Source organism: Aphidius gifuensis, linkage group LG4 (genome assembly GCF_014905175.1).
Source record: "Aphidius gifuensis isolate YNYX2018 linkage group LG4, ASM1490517v1, whole genome shotgun sequence".
NCBI lineage: Eukaryota > Metazoa > Arthropoda > Insecta > Hymenoptera > Braconidae > Aphidius > Aphidius gifuensis.
The window spans coordinates 5,422,188-5,442,975 of record NC_057791.1 but is presented as its reverse complement, the minus strand read 5'-3'; the positions used below and the strand labels follow the sequence as shown (position 1 = coordinate 5,442,975).

General features: G+C 26.9%; 1 protein-coding gene across 2 annotated transcripts; it reads left to right on the top strand.

The window, feature by feature from the left end:
- The first annotated feature begins 55 nt into the window (after positions 1-55).
- Positions 56-17,093, top strand: LOC122854801 (homeobox protein Nkx-2.4-like). Of its 2 annotated transcripts, XM_044155783.1 has the most exons (5): positions 56-1,678; positions 2,995-3,281; positions 10,639-10,725; positions 15,310-15,657; positions 15,719-17,093. In XM_044155783.1, the coding sequence occupies exons 1-4, from the start codon at positions 955-957 to the stop codon at positions 15,652-15,654; spliced, it is 1,443 nt and encodes a 480-aa protein (XP_044011718.1). In that variant the 5' UTR covers positions 56-954; the 3' UTR covers positions 15,655-15,657; positions 15,719-17,093. The 2 variants fall into 2 exon arrangements, with proteins under 2 accessions (XP_044011718.1, XP_044011717.1); XM_044155782.1 differs by having other exon boundaries at positions 15,310-17,092.
- Positions 17,094-20,788: the final 3,695 nt, after the last annotated feature.

Sequence of the window (20,788 nt, the reverse complement as noted above, 5' to 3'; positions counted from 1 at the left end):
TTTAGTGAACAACAACAAGTTTCGTATAGGCCTCTCACACGCAAAAGGGGACATCTCATCACGACTCTTGGTACCAGGCACTTCTCCGTAGTGGGTACTCGACTCATCGTGTCGTCTACGGGTTCGCGAGGCTGTGAGGCCGCCCGGGCGAACGAGCGAGCAAGCAAACGTTGGTTGAGTGGGTCTAAGCGGTTGTGAGGACCTCTCCAGGAACCCAACAGTCCTCTCCATTCATTCATCGAACCATCCATCCATCCACGCCAGCCATCCATCCGTCTATCCATAGAGTTAGCTCCTCTCTACGGAGAGTGAGTGTATCCTCGGTGAAGGTGGAGGCGAAGAGTAGAGTGGTACATCTACCATCGTCTATCGGCAGAGTCCAAGGACTCAAAGACCCTCTGGGTGATTTCAGTCGGCCGCCGGCCGGCTCTGCCGGCCACTCTTTAAATATTTAATTTTTTTTAATTAAAAAATTATAATATTATTTGTGTATATTGACATATATTTTGTGAAAAAGTGTTTATTATCAAGTGTAAAATTGTGAATTGTATTTATCAAAAAAGTATTAGTCTGGTGATGATTGTGTGCAGGGGGACATATATTACAACTTGTTAATTTGGATAGAACAGTGAGTCTTCAGCCTACAATACTTAATCAGCAAGTTGAAAATCAAATTTTAAATAGAGACTATATATATATTGTGTTTTGTGTTAATGAAAAAAAAAAAAAAGAGTGGCTGGTGAATGTGTGTGATTAAGAATTTTTTAAACTGTTATTTTAATAATTGATACAAGTTTTTGGATAGGTTTAATTTAATCATCGATACTGGTGATTCTAATCAACATAAGAAAAAAAAAAAAATAAAGTTTAATTCATATATAGAACGTTGGTGAAAATTTTGACAATATTGATAATCCAAACTTAAGGTACCTGGACGGCGTTACTACCACCGAAATGAGCGGCGGAAGTGGGGGTGGTGCAAGCGCTGGTAGTCAGGGTAGTAACAATGTCTATCATCAGCATCAACAACAACAGCAACAACAACAACAACAACAACAACAGCAACAACATCAGCAACAAATGGAACAAACTGGATTACTTCCTGATCTCAATGGTGTTGATTTGGCGATGAGTTTATCACCAAAACATCATACATCTCATGTACCAGGTGGTGGTGCTCATTCAACACCATTTAGTGTAACAGATATATTATCACCAATTGAAGAATCATATAGAAAACTTGAGCTTGCTGCTGCTGCTGCTGCTGTTGGTGTTGTATCACATCCACAGGGTTCACCCTATACAAACGCTTGTGGCGCCAGAGTTGGTGGTAATACGGGAAGCTCAAGCGCTAGTAGTGGAAGTCCACCGTTACATGGGGGTTCAACACCCGGTGGTAGTACTCCAGGTCCAGTAAGTGGTGCAAACGGTAACAGTGGTCCTGGTACAGTTATTGGTAATGGCGGGGGTATGAGTTCAATGGGAAATCCTTACGCAATGCAATTATCATCACAATATCAATATTGTACTGCTGAATTATCACCATATCATCATGGTGGTCCTGGTGTAACAGGCAGTACAACAGCATCTGATCCAATGAGATCACATGCTGTATCATCACATCATCATCCTTGGTATGCTCCAGCACCACCAACAACTAATGATCCAAGATTTGCCAGTGAGTATTTATCCATGTTTGTTATATTATATATTATTATTATTATTATAAAGACAGTTAGAATAAAAATATATCCACATCGTCAAGTTTCAAATAAAATATGTAGTGACGACCCTTGTATGTACTTGAGTATACACTTGTAGATGTGATACGTGACCAATTCTAAATACTGTGGATTTTTCTGGTGTCATCAAGACGTGTCCGAAAGAAAATTTTCTAAAAGGATCACTCTAGAAGCCTAGACCAAAAGGACTATATATAGCATCAGTTTTCAGCTATCGGTTTCAACTTTCAATGTCCACAAACATTTCAAATATATACATATACAAGCGACGGTACATACCAATGGTTGTGTCAATACACCATTCTTTTGTTACTGTATATATTCATTTTCGAACCCTCAAATCTTTCTAGCGATTTTATAGAAAAATAAGTCTTTTTTTTTTGTCCAGTTAAATTGGTATATGAAAAATATAGAAATAAATTTAATATCGATTTGCTGACGCGTGCGGCAACGTGGATATAAAATAGAAGGATTTTAGTAAAAACAAATATAAGCAAGCAAAAGCTCTTCTTAGTAATATGGACTGTATAAAAAAGGGGAGATATTAAATCATATCCTGCAAACTGATCTCAATTTAAATGTGTTTATTTAGAATAATAACTTTATGCATTTTTGAGCCTTTTTTTTTTATAATATTTATTTCTTTGCAATTTAATTATGGTATTCTATCACGTCAATGTCAAGTTTAAAATAAAAATAGTAAATCTCACTGTATCCTTTTTCAAGTATATATTTTATTTCCCCATGTTTTTTTTTTTGGAGGCCTCACTGACTACAGTGATTATAATAATTTCATAAGACCTCCCATGTTACCGAGACGATGATAATGCATTTTTTTTTTTCATTCAAAAGTGATTTTAAGTCAATCTTATTGTAAGACTGTCCGAATAAGTTTCAAAAAAATACTTTTGACGAGGGGTTGTATGCTTGTTTTATTATTTTTTCTTCAACCTTAAACACTCAGTAGCTCAAATTTACAGTCTGAAATGAATTTTTATAACTGCATTTAGACAAGCTCATCGTCTTTATTTTGTTTTCAATAGTTTTGAATAACTTCAAAGACAAGATCTTTGACTTTTACCTTATTCATTATACCATGACTTTGTACAACAAACATTAAATCTCTTGCTTGTACTCATTAAATCTGTGATCTTGTTGAATCTTTTTTTTTTTTTTAATTGCATTTTAAATAAATATTATATTTAAATTATTAACAAGTAATGATTATATCTGGTATAAATATGTTTTGCAGTATCAAGACTGATGGGTGCAGCTGGTGGGACCAATATGGCTGGTTGTTCAGTAGGCCAATCAATGTCCGACGTTGGTAAATCATCAGGAATGGGTATGGGCGTTGGCGTTGGTGTTGGTATGGGTGTTGGTTCAATGCAATTTCCTTTAGCACAAAGAAGAAAAAGACGTGTACTATTTACACAAGCACAAGTTTATGAACTTGAAAGGCGATTTAAACAACAAAAATATTTAAGTGCACCTGAACGAGAACATCTTGCATCACTTATTCATCTAACACCTACACAGGTAAGAATTTTTTATAATTTTAGTAAATCGTTTTTATATATATTTTTTTAAAATTCTTATTGTCTATTTCTTTAAATTATATATGTCAATCCAAAAAATTAAATGCGTTAAAAATTAAAATCACTAAAATAAGAGTCAGAAATGTTCGAATGCGCTCAATTACATTTTGTTTTTTGAGGATGATAATTTGCTAGATGGATTTATTAAAGGTCGAATACCCATAGAGCTGGTATTCTAGATTGATGCGTAATATGATACATTTGTGGAGGCACAAATTTCACTTTATTGAGGATCAATTACCCAGCAACAAGATTAATTGCCAAGGGTGCAGGTAGCTTTAGACGCTGCAGGTACCACTGACTATTAATTTTCTATATGTATATATATATCATCTTTTCAAATATATTTACTCGATTCAATCCGCTTGATCGCGCTCTTTTATATATTGGCGATATTGAATATACCCATGAGTCGATTCATCGCTACGGGGTGAGAAGATAATTCCATACTCGCATATTATGCTTTATAATTTTATCATTTTTATCAATAAAAAATTTAAGGTAGCTATTTTAAAATAATTCTGTTATATTACAATTAAAAAGTTAAACATTTTTGTAATTTATTTATAACTTTTAAGTTGAGGAAAATCAAAATATACATAAATTTTTGACGGTAGATTTTTTACATAAAGATTAAAGCTTTCAAATTTTTGTTGTATTGATTTTTGAAGTTTTTTATTTGTAAAGACGTTTATTATTTAATGAAAAAAAAATACTTTATTAAAATTTAAACAGAAAAACAAATGATTAATATTTTAAATATTGTTTGTTCATTTTTAAAAATTTAAAAAAGCCAAGTTTACTGATATTTTTTATACTTCTCAAATGAGTCTATCAAAGATTCCAATTTTTGCAAAAATATAAACTTTTTTTCATGAAGAATTCATGTAGCAGTTTTAACACGATAACTAAAATATTTTTTTATAAATATATTTTTGATGTCATAAAATTTTATTGTATATATGCTTTCAAGTTGAACATAGACAGTGAATAATTGTAAGTTTAGTTCATTGGTCGCATCCTGCACGATTGTAGACGGGATCTCCCCTTTTACAATAAATATGTTATATATTTTATTGTCTGGTTTATCTGTCTGCTTGTCAGTCTGATGTCTGCAACTCAATCTTCAGTGTCATTTTATTTTGAAATATGTCATGTAATTTATTATGTGACTATTTAACAAATTTATATATTTAATGACATTGTATCATTCTCATTTCTTTGTGAATATTTAGCGGTGGTAAATATAAAGAATAGAAAGAAATAAAAAAGAAAAAACAACTCAAATAGTATGTAATTTAGATTTTAGAAGAATAAAACTGATTGCAATCAGTCTTGATTTTCAACAGAGAAATTTTAGTAACGAGTGGCTGGTTGAACACTGTAGTGCTGATGATTCCGACGGTAAAAAAAATGGAGAGACAGACTCGTTCATTACATGTATATCTTGTTGAAATGTTTTTTGAATTATCTCATAGTTTCCGGCGGTCGGAAATACATATATTCTCCATCTGAAGATGAATACAACTTTTATTTTTTTCGTCATTTGAAATGGCAAATGAAAAGTATAAATAAAAACGACAAATTTCAATGTTTAATTTTTCAATGAAAAACAAAACAATAGATTATGTTTTTTTTTTCTTTTAATTTTTATAAATTATATACATATATAAAATAGAAAATAAAAGGGTAAGAAAAAAAATTGAGTGGACTCGAGCACGCGAGTGTGCGCACATTTTGAGGATCGTCTTTGAATTAATGAGCCGTCGATGTAACGGATCTCATCGAGAAGTCACTGTGAAGAATCTTCAGTTCGAATGTACTTCACCCCGCCACTCGTGTTCTCGTTTTTGAGATGAGTAAAACTGGCTGAAGGATACTTGCCATCATCGACAGCAAAAAAATAAAAAAAAGATAAAAACAGGAAGTGGAAAAAAGTTGAAAATATAAAGAAAGTAAATGACTTTGAATATATATATTATTTTTTTTTTTTTAAATAAAATTTTTACTTGATTATATTTTCAATACATACTTGTAATTTTAATCTTTCATTTATTTATAAATATATTATTTATAAAAGCATATACGAATATAAAAAATATGTATATATAAAATTTTTTCATTATATATTGTTTTTTTGTATTTCATTTGTGTTGTTGCGGCAAAGCCCTGATATCGCGCATGTACTATACAGATGTGGCCCTCCATTTTGTCGTCATATTGTTACTTTAAGTGCAGTACCCATTGTTACTGGCTAGCCAATTCTGGCATTGTTATTATTTGTTACTGTTGCAAAAGAAGCGAGAACACAACGACGTGTAAAGTACAAAACAGTGGTAAAAAGGATGAGAGGGATCACCATCAGCGTTATAGACAGAACGATATAAAAAAAAAGAAAAAAGAAAATAACAATAAAAATATGAATTATAAAAAATCAAAAAAAAAAAAGGAAGCACCCATCATCAGTCTTGCGATTGGTTGGCAAGCCAGCTGCTGTTTCAAGTGGAGAATTAGAAAAATTATAATGCCAGAGTAATTTTATCCCTTTTTTTATTTTTAATAATAATTTTTTATTTATTATTTTATTTTTAATACATAGAGAAATCTATGCAAATCAATGAGTCAATAGATCAATAAAATTTATAAACTTTAAAGTATAAAATATATTCACGACGTTAGAAAAACAATTTTGATTTTTTTGGAGTAAATTTGAGCGAAGAAAATACACTGTGCGTGTTTTAAAGAAAAATAAAATTAAATCATTGTGTACACTGATAAAACAAAATAAAAAGTATATGAAAATAAAAATAAATTTCTTGGTATTATATTATTTTTTTCGCGAAAAAAGTTCAGGAAAATTTGAAGGTTTATTATTATTTTTTTTATACCAAAATATCACTGAGAGTATATATTTACAAAATTTTAAGAGATGCACGCGCAGGGATGCATAAAGTTTCTACGTAGAAATTCAACAACAAAATGAAAAAAATATAAAAATATAATAATCATAGTATATATAGTGAATTTTGTGAAGAAGAGAACGAGTAAATTCCCCTTTGTATATATATTTTCCCTTCATTTCAAAGTTTGAAATGACTGCAGCATGTATTTTTATATTTCTTCAGTACATCAACTTTCAATGGAAATTAAATATTTGACTTTACGATCATGGCCCATCGAAAAAATAAATAATTACAAATAAATTGAAAATAAATTAATCAAATTTTTATATATTAAATGATAATAATTTTTAAATTTATATTATTTTAACACAAAATAAATATTTAAATCAAAAGAAAATATTAATTTATCATTTTTATTATTCAATTTTTAAATAAAATTTTTAATTCAATTAAAAATATATTATTTAGAATATGTCAGTTAATCATTTGAAGCTTTTTTTTATGTAATTTAAATGTTTAATTCAAATTTGGTCATATAAAATTTTATAAAATGTTAAATTTTACCTGTTTTATCAAACGGTGTTGATAAAAAAATGAAAAACAATTTCAGATTAATTTTAAATTAAAAAAAAAAAAGAGGAAAAAAAAATTAGATAAGTATATATATGCAAGCCAAGAGGGTGCATACATTGCAACTGCAAACAGGAGAAATTCCTTAGAGGGCTTTTGACCTGGTGTCTTTTACTTACTCACCGGCATTTACAGTCAAGGTGAATGAAAAAATAAAATTTTCTAAAAGGTCTTGCTCAATGAATTTCAAAAAAACACTTATCTGCATGCTTGTAATTGTATGCACTCTGAAAGAGAGATGAAAAAAGTTAACCATCACAAAATATAGATAAAGCTTTCTTATGTATATACTTTACTTTACACAAATAAAATCGTGTAACTAATCTGTAAGTTATATATTCTTCGACGAGTCAAGCGTTCCTGAAATAATAAAGAAAAAATTATGAATTTTAAAAAATGATATATAAAAAGTATATAAATAATATAATTATATACTGTTTTTTTATTCTTTTTAATATATACTGCCACTTTGTTCTGTAAATAAAATATAATTACTTTCAATGTGTAAACTTCTATTAGAAAAAAAAAGAAAAAATTTCGATTTAAATATTAAAAAAAAAATAAATAATTTTATTCTTTCAAATATTTAATTAATAATAATCATTTTCATAAATTTTCTTTACATAATTAATAAAATAAAAATGAATAAAAGATTTTAATTAACAATAATAAATAAAAAATGAAAAAAAAAGGACACGTGTCATTGAATATATCGGAAAAAACAAAAGCTTCATTAAATTGAAAAACAATTGTTAAAAAAAGAAGTGATTGTCTTTCGGTTTTTGAACACGACAACACACACGTCATTCTCATTTTTTTTATTGTTAAAAGTAGTTGTGTATTCTTGGGTTAGATTTTATATATATATATGTGAATATGTATTTGTGCATGTGCTGTACAAGTTGTTGATGATGATGTGTTAAATTACCCGAGAAAGTTAGGAGGATTCAGTATAAAAGAAACGAAGGGTAAACTTCACATATATAACACAATGACAGATAAGCTGAATGTTAACGTGACACCCTCAAATAAATCTATAGACAAAATAAATATAAAATAATGTTGATTTTATAGATAACTCAATCAATTTTGATATACAATTTTTAATTATATATTGATGGATGATTGATGATAACCAATAAGCTGTCTGTTATATTATTTTTTAAATTAAATTTAAGTCAATATTTGGTGTTTACTAATTTGAGTAGATATATATTTTGAATGATATATTATTCAGTGCCTGACAAGACACCTGGATTTACTGAGATTAATAACCATTCAATTATTTATTGTACTTGAATTGACACACAAGTAATACCCAGCATTAGTAATCATGACTTATCGATAAATCAACCAGTTGCTGTTGTAACTCCATTAATTATCCACGATGTCCTTTCAGTTATAATTGAGATTTATAATCAACGTATAGAAACACTAAAACAAAAAAACTTTGCATGTCTAGTAACAAGTATTTTTGACTTGAAAAGTTTTTAAAAACTATCAGGATTTTTTTTTATAATTTAGAAGTATATTTTAGTTTATTTAAAAAAAAAAACGGTCAATTCAAATCAAATAGATTTTTTAATTTTTATAATTTTTATTTCAAATTGACATGAGATTTGTATATAAATTTAAAAAATAATTTTTTTTACTCTAAAAGGTCTGTGACATGTACTAAAGAAATTATTTATTGACAAAAATTTTTTATGATTAAAAATGAAAAAAATTGCTACCGATGCAATAAAGCTGATGGAATATTTATATATTTTTTTTTTAAACAAACAAGCTTTTTTTTCATTTATGGAAATTTTTTTTCTCAGTGTATAGAATAATTGTTTTTTAAGAAATTTAATTTGTTTTTTTTTTCTTATTTTTTTGATAATTCAATAAATAAAAAAGACAATGAAGAAGATGATAAAAAAAAATTTGATTTTAAAAAATTATTTGATAAAATATTTTATTGTAAATTTGTTTTGGCTTGTTGTAAATTCATAGGAGGGCGTTAACAAACATTCTATAGCCACCTTTTTGATGCTGTCATCAAGTATATCCAAGACGAAATCATGGGGTCGTTTAAAACGATCTTAGATGTTGAATATGTAATGTTATTCAAGATCTTATGATAGTCCCAAATGCTAATGATAAGATATACAACCCTTTTTTTGTCAAATTTCAAATGTCAAGAGGATGCAATATATATTTATTATTTAATAGCTGTCAGTGCAGAAGAAGAAAAAAAAAAAAAAAAGAAACCTGCGTTATTGAGATTAATTTAAAATAATTTGTCTGTAGAAAATATATAATGTGGGTGGTCAGTTATTTGTTCATACCTGATTCTCAAATAAAAAAACTAAAATAAATAAATAAAAATCAACTAAGCAAAATTTAAAAGTCTTTGAGAGTTAATCGGAAGTTAGGTAGCTCTGATGTGGTGATGCTTCAGTGCCTTGTGTAAACTATCCAGACAAAAGAAAATATCTTTGGTAAATGTCTATAGTCTTTTAAATGCTGCTGGTCCCGAATCAACAACATTCTCTCGTGTCAGGTAAATTTCAAGAGAACACCAAGGTCTTTGGGACAAATTTTTTTAAACTTTTTTTAGGATACACAAGTTATATGAAGAAAATATGAATTTTAATATACAAAAATAAAAAAAAATATTTAAACTTATCACTTTACTAAGTGATTTAAGTATTTAATAATTTGAGTTATTTTTTGTGTCAAAAAAAAATGTTTATATTCAAGATAATAATTTATATAAATTAATAATTATATGATTAGAAAAGAGTACGTCAATTTATGATCTCGGCTGTACGGTCTATTAAACTGGACGATTATTTAGTACACCCTCGGTATATTTTATTTATCGAACAGGGGTTCTTGAGGTGGTGAACAATGAAAATACAACAGACAAAGTAGAGAGTAGAGGGTTCATATAGTCTGGACAATATATACCAAAAGAAATATAAAAAAAAAAAAAAACTGTGGGGGCCAAACGCAAGTTATTACAGCTACTTGAGAAAACCCAACAACATATGGGGGCCCACATACAGGGCCTTATGCTTTTTTTTTTTTTATTTTATTTTTATCATCACTTGTAGTTTACGGGTCACGCTGATTGATGATTTATCAAATTGTGCATGAATATATTCTTAAACAATATTTATCTTTTTTCGTAATTCTGATTTTTTTTTTGAATTCAATAACTTATATGAATTTTTAAAACTACCTATAATTATTTAACAATTCTTCAAAGTATTGAAAATGAAAAATAGTGATTTAAAAAAATAAAAAATCCACATGTAAACTAAAAAAAACCGAAAAAAAAATATTTAAATTAAATTTTTTTGAATTTTAAATTTACACGTAATATTATTTTATTTATTTATGATATAAAAATAAATTTTCTCACGTATAATTTGTTTGAAAGATAAAAAATAACATAGATTTTTATTTTTTCCAAAAAAGGAGAAGGCTTTAAATGTTGGATTATGGGCTTAACGTGTGGCAAAGCGTTTATAGTATATAAGGGTCGAATAGACCAACCACAAAATGTGCTTGTCAATGTCAGTCCTACAAAAACAACTTGATCTCGATATACATATATATATATTTTTACCTGACGAGAATATTCGTTGAATATTATATATTGTAGTGTACTCGAGTGTTTGCTACTTGAACATATATATATATTTTTATGAAATAATCATATTTCTCAGTGTAAAATAAAATTAAAAAATTTTTTTTTTTACTTTGTGTTTATAGGTCAAGATCTGGTTTCAAAATCATCGATATAAGTGTAAACGTCAGGCCAAGGAGAAAGCCATGGCCGAGCAAAATGCGCAGAATCAGGTGAGAAAAAATTTCACATTCAATAATTATTTTATAATATGATAATCGATATATTAGAAAGCTTCATATCAAATGATCATTTTTTGCAAAAATATCAACACATTCTTTATTAATAAATATAAAAAGAAAAATATTTTTTTACTTTGAATTATTTAGAACACGTGTTTAGGGATGTAAAATAAAATTAAAAAATTAATTTTATAATTTTTAATAATTTATTTAGCCACAATGAAAATTCTTAAATTATTTATAAATTAAAAATAATTTGAGAGCAATTAAATATGTATTCTAAAAAAACGTACAAAATATTGTTTTTATTTTTGTTTTAATAATTTTTCAATGACTGATTATGAGATCAGTAGCAATCTCCAAAAGTGACAGTAGTTTCAAAAATTTAAATTTCCATATATTCAAAAATTATTGCACCTTTATTTGAACAACTGTATCTTTACATACATGAATAATTTTTCAAAAAAATATTACCATATTCGTGAATCATAAATAAAGCACAGCAAATATCATTTTTTTTTTTTTAAATTTCAGTCATTTGTATAAAGCATAATACCTCGATCAAAATTAAATATTGCAAGTTGTATTTTTGCTATATGAAGCTATTTAAACTTCAACACATATATCTCATAAAATTCATATATATACGCAATGCTCATTCAAAATAAATATATACACAACAAAAGATCAACAAAAAATTTAAACGCGAAACCTGAGTTGATACATATTATGCATGAACACGTCAAATATTTTTTATCTTAAAAAAAAAATCTTTTAAAACGTGTGTAAGTATGTAAAGTAAAATTTAAAAATTCATCTTACAACTAAAATCTTCAATAATTTATATATCATCACAATGAAAATAATAAAAATCATAAATAAATTGATCTATCATTAGATTCAAGTAACAATAATAATACAAAAAAAAATAAATAAATAAAACAAGATAACAATCACGATACATTCACATTGTGAAAAAGGCATTTTAGTGATCGTTTTTGTATCTATATTGTATCTATTATTTTCCTACATAAAAAATAGTGTCGTCAATTTTATTTTGATCAACAATAATGAAACATGAATATAATAGAAAATTGAATAAAAATTTTTTAATCTCAATACCGATCGAAATGATTGTGTCGCGCGCCCGAACGAACAGCCGCCCCATAATTTTCTTGTTATACACACAACGATGTGACGATTTTGGTTTATACATATATACACATATAGGTATTATATTCACACAAAACACATGGTTAGTAGTAAAAAAAATAAAAAAAAAATTACCCCGACCTCTCAAGACATTTATGTGTTTACATCAAGCTATACAATTGGCCTCTATTACAATTGCCCAGACCGGACGCTTTGTTTACGCCGACGGGCGGTTTATCTTGATCCAAAAATTCAACGATACGTGCAATTGTCGATTTTGCTAAGGCACTGTGTTTATGTGTGTCTATTATATATATACTTTTATATACTAACACTCATAATTACGTTATACGAACCCCATTTAATGTGGGGGCGTTTCGTTTACTGTTAAATGCCAATTCACTTGGGTAACCAATAAACTACCCTCCGGTATATGTATATTAATCATAATACAATTATGCGTATACATATTGTATGTATATTGTTTATACTCAGATCGCCATGAGAACAAAATTTTTATATAAAAATTATTTCGGATTTTTATTTTGTTTTTTGTGGAGAATATTTTGATTCTTTGGAAGGGTTTTTTAGTCTAGGAGAGATTGATTGAAAAGATGGCCCTTGTTGCAGTATTATTTTAATGGTGGAAAATTTTTGAAGTAAGCTCTTGAAGACATGTCTTGCATGCAGTACAACTTGGGTAGAAATTAAAAGTCAATTTTATGTGATTTTATGTCGAATTCGGTTGGGAACTGGGATAGCTGAGAATTAACAATAAAGTTCGTAGGGATTAATTAAAAATAAAAAATTTAAATGATAAATTAAATCTGTAAATTTAAAATATATATTTTCTTTTACTTTTAATGATTATGTGTTGAATTTATTTTATTGGAAATTTAGGAAAAATGGGTATTATAAACGTATTGACACAGTGTTACTCCGGAATATCAAAAATTGAAAAAGAAAATTTTTAAAACGCACTTAAAAGCTGCCAAGTTTAATATTAATTATATCTCGATTTCTGCTCGTCAGAATAAGCTCAAATTTGAACTTAGAGAAAGTACAACTCAATAAGTTTAATACAAAAATTTAAAACTCCCTTATTAAAATCATAAATATAATTTTCAAATTTAAAATAAAAAATCATGCGCTGAGTGTATAAAAAATATTTCAAAAAAAAATTTCCACACATTTTATTTTTATGTACATTATATATTTAAAAGCATAAAAATATTTAATATTCAAATATTCGTTGCAAAATAAGAAATAAAATGAAAAAAAAAAAAAAAAATGATAAAAAATTCTGCAACAACCGTTCTCAATATTCGCGTCAGTTGCGCGCATTACCAGTTGCCATGTATTTTCACAATTTTTATTATTATTATAATTTTTTTATTTCTGCTTTAAAAATAAATTTTTTTTTTTTCTTCATTTTATTCCATTTGACTTGTTCCCGCTCTATCCGTGCACGAGGTTGAAAAAATCTCAAGCGCCAAGGCAAGCGAGCGAATGCAACTCTCGGTTATATACACACATCAGCAAAAAATAAAAAAAATAAATATTATATTTATATATAAACCTTGGTATATATTGAAATATGTAATATATAAACGAACGATGCAAGTAATAAAAAATAAGAGAGAGATTTTATGTGCGTATATATTTTTGTGTGTGTGTGTCGCGATGTAGTCGGTGGTGGCTGGAGGGCGAGAGGAAACAACCTCTTGAGCTTTCAGTCGCCATCTTGCCGTCAGTACAGTCACGCTCAACACCTGGCAGAAACAGAAGCTGCGATTATTTCAATTAAACCATCGCATATGTTTGTCTAATACATTAAATTATATTTTATTTAGTTTAAAAATCCATATCCCCTAACGAAATTATAACTTCTCCAATTTATTCTATGGCTTCATAATTTTTAGCCAATATTATTTTTATTTTCCTGCGCTTTTGGCTAATCCATCTCTGGTTTATTCTATTTTTTTTTTTAAATTTATTTCAATTTAGTGTATGCTTTTCTACTCTATATTCAATTTTTTTAGTTCAAAGAAAAATTGGAGTAAATATAAAAAATATAATTTTCACTATTAAACACAGTAGCTGTGTATATTTTAAAATTGAACATTTAACAATTTGATAATTCATTTCTCTTACGTCATAAATATAATTTATACCGGATACTATTTGTCGCACGTTGAAGTGACTAAATTGACATGACGTGTGACGCACGCGAACTGTCACAAACTAACATATCATATATATAAATTTAACGTAATCATCACTTTGTCAAGTATCAAGTGCATTATTTTATATGTCTATAATTATTTTGATCGTCTGTTATTATTTGAATGCGGGCACAACGTGAATTTTAAAAAATATCAGACAGAATTATTATTATTTTTTTATTTCAAACAATATAAATAATCAAAAATTCAAAAAGAAAATTATTGACGATAGAAATATGAGGTGTTGGTAATTCACAATGTATATATATAGTTGCAGAAAAAAAAATATAAAAGTAATGTTATTTTGGTGGGATGTTTGATGGATATATATTGGGGATAAAATCATTGTTATTAGAGTGAAAAAAGGCTCTATACATTAATACATCTATCGAAGATAAAATATAGAGAAATCGAACAGGAATGTCGTGTGTTTGATGTTGATACAGCTGAGTGGTCCACCGGGTTCTACCCACAGGTATATTGTCAGGCTTCTGTTTGGCATACCGGCAGCACTCCGACGGCCGTCGCTTTACTCATTTATTCTATATATATACCGTTTGAAATAACTTTTAGTACAAAAAAATATTATAATAATAATAATAACGAGTACCATGTTTGACCAAAGCTCTTGAGATGGATGAGAATATGCCACCCATATTTATATCTATATATAATGAAAGACAAAATGTTCGTTTTAAAAAGACAATTTTACTTTTACTCACGCGCATATATATATTTTTTTAATATTGAATATTTTATTTAACCCCACTGTCGAAACAACACCTATATCTTTTGTTTGCTTGTAAAATAAATCTGCCATTTTATACTAAATATAAATTGATGTATATCGACTTTAAAATTTAGGAAAAATATATTTTTATATCGTTGATAAATTGTCAATATCATTATTGATTTTTAGCATTTTTATATTTTAATTTTAATATTTATTTAAATCAAAATCTAGAACATAGATCCTTGTGTTATTATTAAATATTTTTTATATAAATTATTCGATAAAATTCTCATCCTCTAACAAAAAAAAAAAAGTATAACAAAATCCAGATTTAAAATTGAAAGTGCACTACATCGAAAAACGATGTATTATAAAAAATTCCAATATAAATATATATAAATTAAAAATAAACTTGATTAGTGAAAAAATAATTTATAAAGAATATTTTTTTTGAATGTTTTTTAGAGTGCCAGTTCACCTCGACGTGTAGCAGTACCAGTTCTAGTAAAAGATGGTAAACCATGTGGTAGTGGTGGTGGAGGTGGTGGTAATGAAAGTAGTCGTGGTGGACCAAGTGCTGCATTAGCAAGTCCAGCACCTCATATGACTGCAGCATCAAGTCCACATGGTACTCATCATGCTGCAAGTGTATCACATCATTCATCACTTGGTGTTGGTCATGTTATGTCATCAAGTCATCAAAGTCTTCAGCATTGTTCATATGGTAGACCTGGTGGTCAACAAGGAATGCAACAACAACAACAAGCACAATGTGGGGCATATTTACCATTACAGGGAAGGGCTTGGTAGTGCGCGCCATCCGCGGCGGGGGCTACGGCCTACGCCAATCCCTCCGTCGCAGGCCCTTGGGCCCTCGCCGCGGATCCGGCCGCATGGTATGCCATTCCCGATGAAAGTCCATAATAATTATTATTAAATATATATACTACATTTGTGACTTCATCATGTCAAATCAAAATGGCTATCATTAGTTTCTTTTTTTTTATTTTTTATTATTATTGTTATATAAATAATGATAAAATAATAATATATATTTCAAATTTTTTATTTTTTTTATTTTTCTGTTTTACGACAATTTGTCGAGGTGATCGTGTATATATTAATACCCAAATACGATGTAATTTAAATATGGGATAATGAAAAATAAATATTATTATTTTGAGCGAATATAATATTTATGCAATCTAGTTTGAGACAACGGAGGGATTCAAATCGTTGTACGATTTGATATATATAAACATAATAATTGGCATCATGTTGATGACAAAATAATATTGGAATTTCAAACTATGACATTTTTATATTTATTGTACTCGAGGTACGTGTGTCAGATAAAAGAAAAAAAAAATGATAAAATTTTTAACAAAGAAAAATTAATAATAAGACAATGTAAATATAATAATTTTGATTTTACTTGAAAATAATGTTTAATTGTTTATGAAAAAAAAGAAAAAAATTCTTATGATTTATTTACCCAAGTTGGATGGTTTTATTTAAGATAATTTAGAAATTAATTAAAAAATTGAAAAAAAAGCGTCTATTAATTTTAATATGAAAAATTTAATAACAAAAAAAAAAAATCAGCGGCATACAAAATACAAAAATAATAATAATAATAAGAAAATAACATAAATTAAAAATAAATAAACTAAAAGTTTAAAAATATGATATATATAGTAAATAGATTTCGAAGGAGATGAACAACAAAAAAAAAAAAGCGAATAAAATTATAGTAGAGATTATTATAAAGTTTTTTGTAAATAATGAATAAAAAAAAAAAGAGATATTAATAAAAATGATACTAATACAACTTGAACTTGATAAAAAAAAATAATTTAATAAAATTAATATATTATTTTGATAACCTGTTTAAAAAATTAAAAAAATTCAGTAGTAAAGTTTAAATATAGTCAGACATGATTATAAAATCTTCAAAAAATCAGCAAAAAATTACTTGTATAAATTTAAAAATATATACGCTTTACAATGGCAATAAAACTAATAATGTTTTATTACATTTTTTGGTATTTTTTTTTATTTTTATACTTAATAGAAAGACCCTATGTACAGTGCTAAAGTAAAAGTGCCATGGAAACACCCCAAAATTTGATCTGTTATATTTTATTCTATCTGCCCTAGCGAATACATTTAATATGCTTTACTCATGGCTATAATGTTTTGATGGTAAGCCGATCTTTTTGGACAATTGTACCAATAAATTCTTTTCATTTTAATATTAAATATAATTTCAACTTGTTCAAAATACTCACTTAAAATCAATCAAAATAAAAAAAATTATAAAACATTGAATTTAATGTATAGACTAAAAAAGTTTATTTAAAAATTCGTTTTATGTTGATGATATTAATAAAATTAATTAATTAATTAATTCATTTTCATTAATATTATTAGTTTTTTTTTTATAAATTAAAATACAAAACAAATAGTCCAAATATTTTCAAATGATATTACAAAACTTTTATTCAATTCTTGATGATTATAATATATATAAAATTAATATTTTAATTTAAATTGTTTTCAAACGAAAGATATAAAAAATTAACTTGATTAATTTTCTATTCTGAAAATGAATGATTTTAGACATAACATCCAACACTCTGTATATATATGATCAGTGTTTATTAGGGGCTAGAAAATTGTATAAAATCCAAGTGCGTGTGTGCGTTAACGGTACATGACATACGAGGGTTTGCCTGAATATGACAGCAACCCAAAACGACGATGCTTATACTGGTCACTCTTATATATACGTTTCTATCTCATTCGCACTTTTACAATATCACATTTTAACACCATTTCTGAAAGCCACCATTATCATATTTATTAACTAGCCCTGTACGGTGAACCGCTCATATATACACCAATATATTTTATATCTGCAGTATATACCATTTCTAGATAATATAATATATACGTGTCGTTGACAGCAGCACGTGACCCATGAAGGCGAGTGGCAGTTTGGATTTGTTGTCATTTTGATACGATTATCCCCTCTTGCTCATCATCATCATCATCATCGTCTTTGAAAAAAAAAATTAATTTTTCGTGCCTTTTTTTCTTCTAATTTAATCATTTTTTGGAATTATATATATAGATGAATAGAAGACTGTTATATATATAGAAAATATAGATAATATATTATTAGAATAGAAAATTTTACAAAACCAAGGATTTTTTTTTATAATTTAGAAGTATATTTTAGTTTATATTTAAAAAAAAAAAACGGTCAATTCAAATCAAATAGATTTTTTAATTTTTATAATTTTTATTTCAAATTGACATGAGATTTGTATATAAATTTAAAAAATAATTTTTTTACTATACAAGGTCCGTGACATGTACTAAAGAAATTATTTATTGACAAAAATTTTTTATGATTAAAAATGAAAAAAATTGCTACCGATGCAATAAAGCTGATGGAATATTTATATATTTTTTTTTTAAACAAACAAGCTTTTTTTTCATTCATGGAAATTTTTTTTCTCAGTGTATAGAATAATTGTTTTTTAAGAAATTTAATTTGTTTTTTTTTTTTATTTTTTTTGATAATTCAAGAAATAAAAAAGACAATGAAGAAGATAATAAAAAAAAATTTGATTTTAAAAAATTATTTGATAAAATATTTTATTGTAAATTTGTTTTGGCTTGTTGTAAATTCATAAGAGGGCGTTAACAAACATTCTATAGCCACCTTTTTGATGCTGTCTATGAATATCCAAGACGAAATCATGGGGTTGTTTAAAGCGATCTTAGATGTTGAATAGGTAATGTTATTCAAGTTCTTATGATGGTCTCAAATGCTAATGGAACCATATACAACCCCTTTTTGACAAATTTCAAATATCAAGAGGATGTTATATTTATTATTTTACAGCTTCAATTTTTAAATCATGAAATATATTATCCTGTTTGATTTACTGTTAAAAAATATACACAAATAAATAATTTAAAATACTTAAAACAAATTAACTATATGAATAAAAACTTATTATACAAACAAAAAAATAAATTAATCCTTTTTTTAGAATTTATGTATCTATAAGAGTAAAGTTAAAGTTCAAAATCAAATATGCAGAATATTAAACGATCCACATTATGTATACATAGATATATAAAGCTCAATAGATATACTGTTTCAATATAATGCGAAATAGTCATTTGTGGGCTTATCATCAAAAGCATTCCAATAGGGATAATGACTCGAGTTATTGACACTCGACGATACGTGCCTTACGTAATTGCAATGCTTGTCCATAGTGCATATATATATATGAACATGAAAATAATCATGTGATATAACAGTGAAGAGATGGAAAGCGGATTTTGCACGCGCACCTGGTTCAAATTATATAATATATACAATTTCACCCCCGTAGATAAACCAGCCTGTCACCATGGCAACTAATGCGAGAAAATACCTGCATTCTCAAAATACACATATATACACATGAACGCATCAAGATGAGGGTCTAAAAAATATATATTTTTTATTTTATATAACAGGGTGTCTTGAGTTACCCATCAACAGTTACTATGCAACTTGAAACTTTTACTTTTATTGTTTTATATATAAGACAACTGTTTAAAAAACAAATAACATTAAAAAAAATAAAACAAAGCTTTTTTTTTTTATTCAAAAATAGTTTATAAATATTTGAAATATTTATATGCAAATATAAATTGAAAATAATTTTAATCCTGATAAGAGCTTTTGAAATATAATAATAAAAAAATTAAAAAAAAAAAAACATCAGGGTTAATGAAAATCGATATATTTGAATATCTGATATTTTATTTGTGAAAAAAAACATATAATAAAGCTTTAAAATCAATAAATTTTATGACATTAAAAAATAATTTTTTTTCTATAATGTGGGTTTTTTTACAAAGTAAATAAGTAATGAATTTTTTTTTCTCATTGTATTTTGTTATAGATAATTGTTAGATAGAATGCAGACTCATTATCACGCATATTGGATCATATTTTTCTTTTTTTTTTTTTATTATCAACTGCCTAGTACTTAGAGTACCTTTATAAAATACATTACAGGTATATATGTATATAAACATTTTAGCTATGTATGTACATACACATATACAATTTACAAAACTCGCTCGTTGTGAAGAGAGAGAGAAGGTAGAAAATTTCAAGCTTGTCCAATGTGTTCAAGTGGGGGATTTTGAGCTCCGCCTATCACGATTCAACAAAACCGCGCCCAAAAGCTCCTCCTCTATGTATTTTTTTTATTATTTTTTTTTTTCAACGTGTTGATAACCACATTGCTTGATTTGCTTTTGCGCAATATTTGAGTTAGTGCCAGAAATAATATTATAATCAAATTGCAACAAATTTTATTTTTTATTACAAAGAAAAATTAAAAATAATATTAAAATATCAATTTTTCCATTAAATTTATCAATCATTAATAATAAAAAAAAGCTCAATTATATTATTAATAAATTACATACAAAATATGTAAAGTAAATTTTTTTTAAAATTTCATAAAAATATATTTTAAAAAAATCTAAATAATTTTACGAATAACGGTTAACTATCAAAAATGTCATATACAAATAAAAACTATTGTTAAGCTTAAATAAAAAAAATAGCCTACACTCGTCAATCAATTGGCGTGTACACGATGGGACATTGTTTAAATTAACAATGTCAAAGGTGTAGGGGCCTATAAATTTTTGTGCTCTCTCGCGTCTTTTGTAATAAATAAATATATAAAAAAAAAAAAAAAATCGCATTTGGCCACTTGACGTAGATAAAGCAACCATACAGTAAGTTTAAAAAAAAAAATAAATAAATGAGACCAGAAGGTGAGCGTGCACTTGTGAAAGCAAAACTTAAAAAAAAAAAAATATATATGCACAAAAGTTAGCCAAATATAAATGA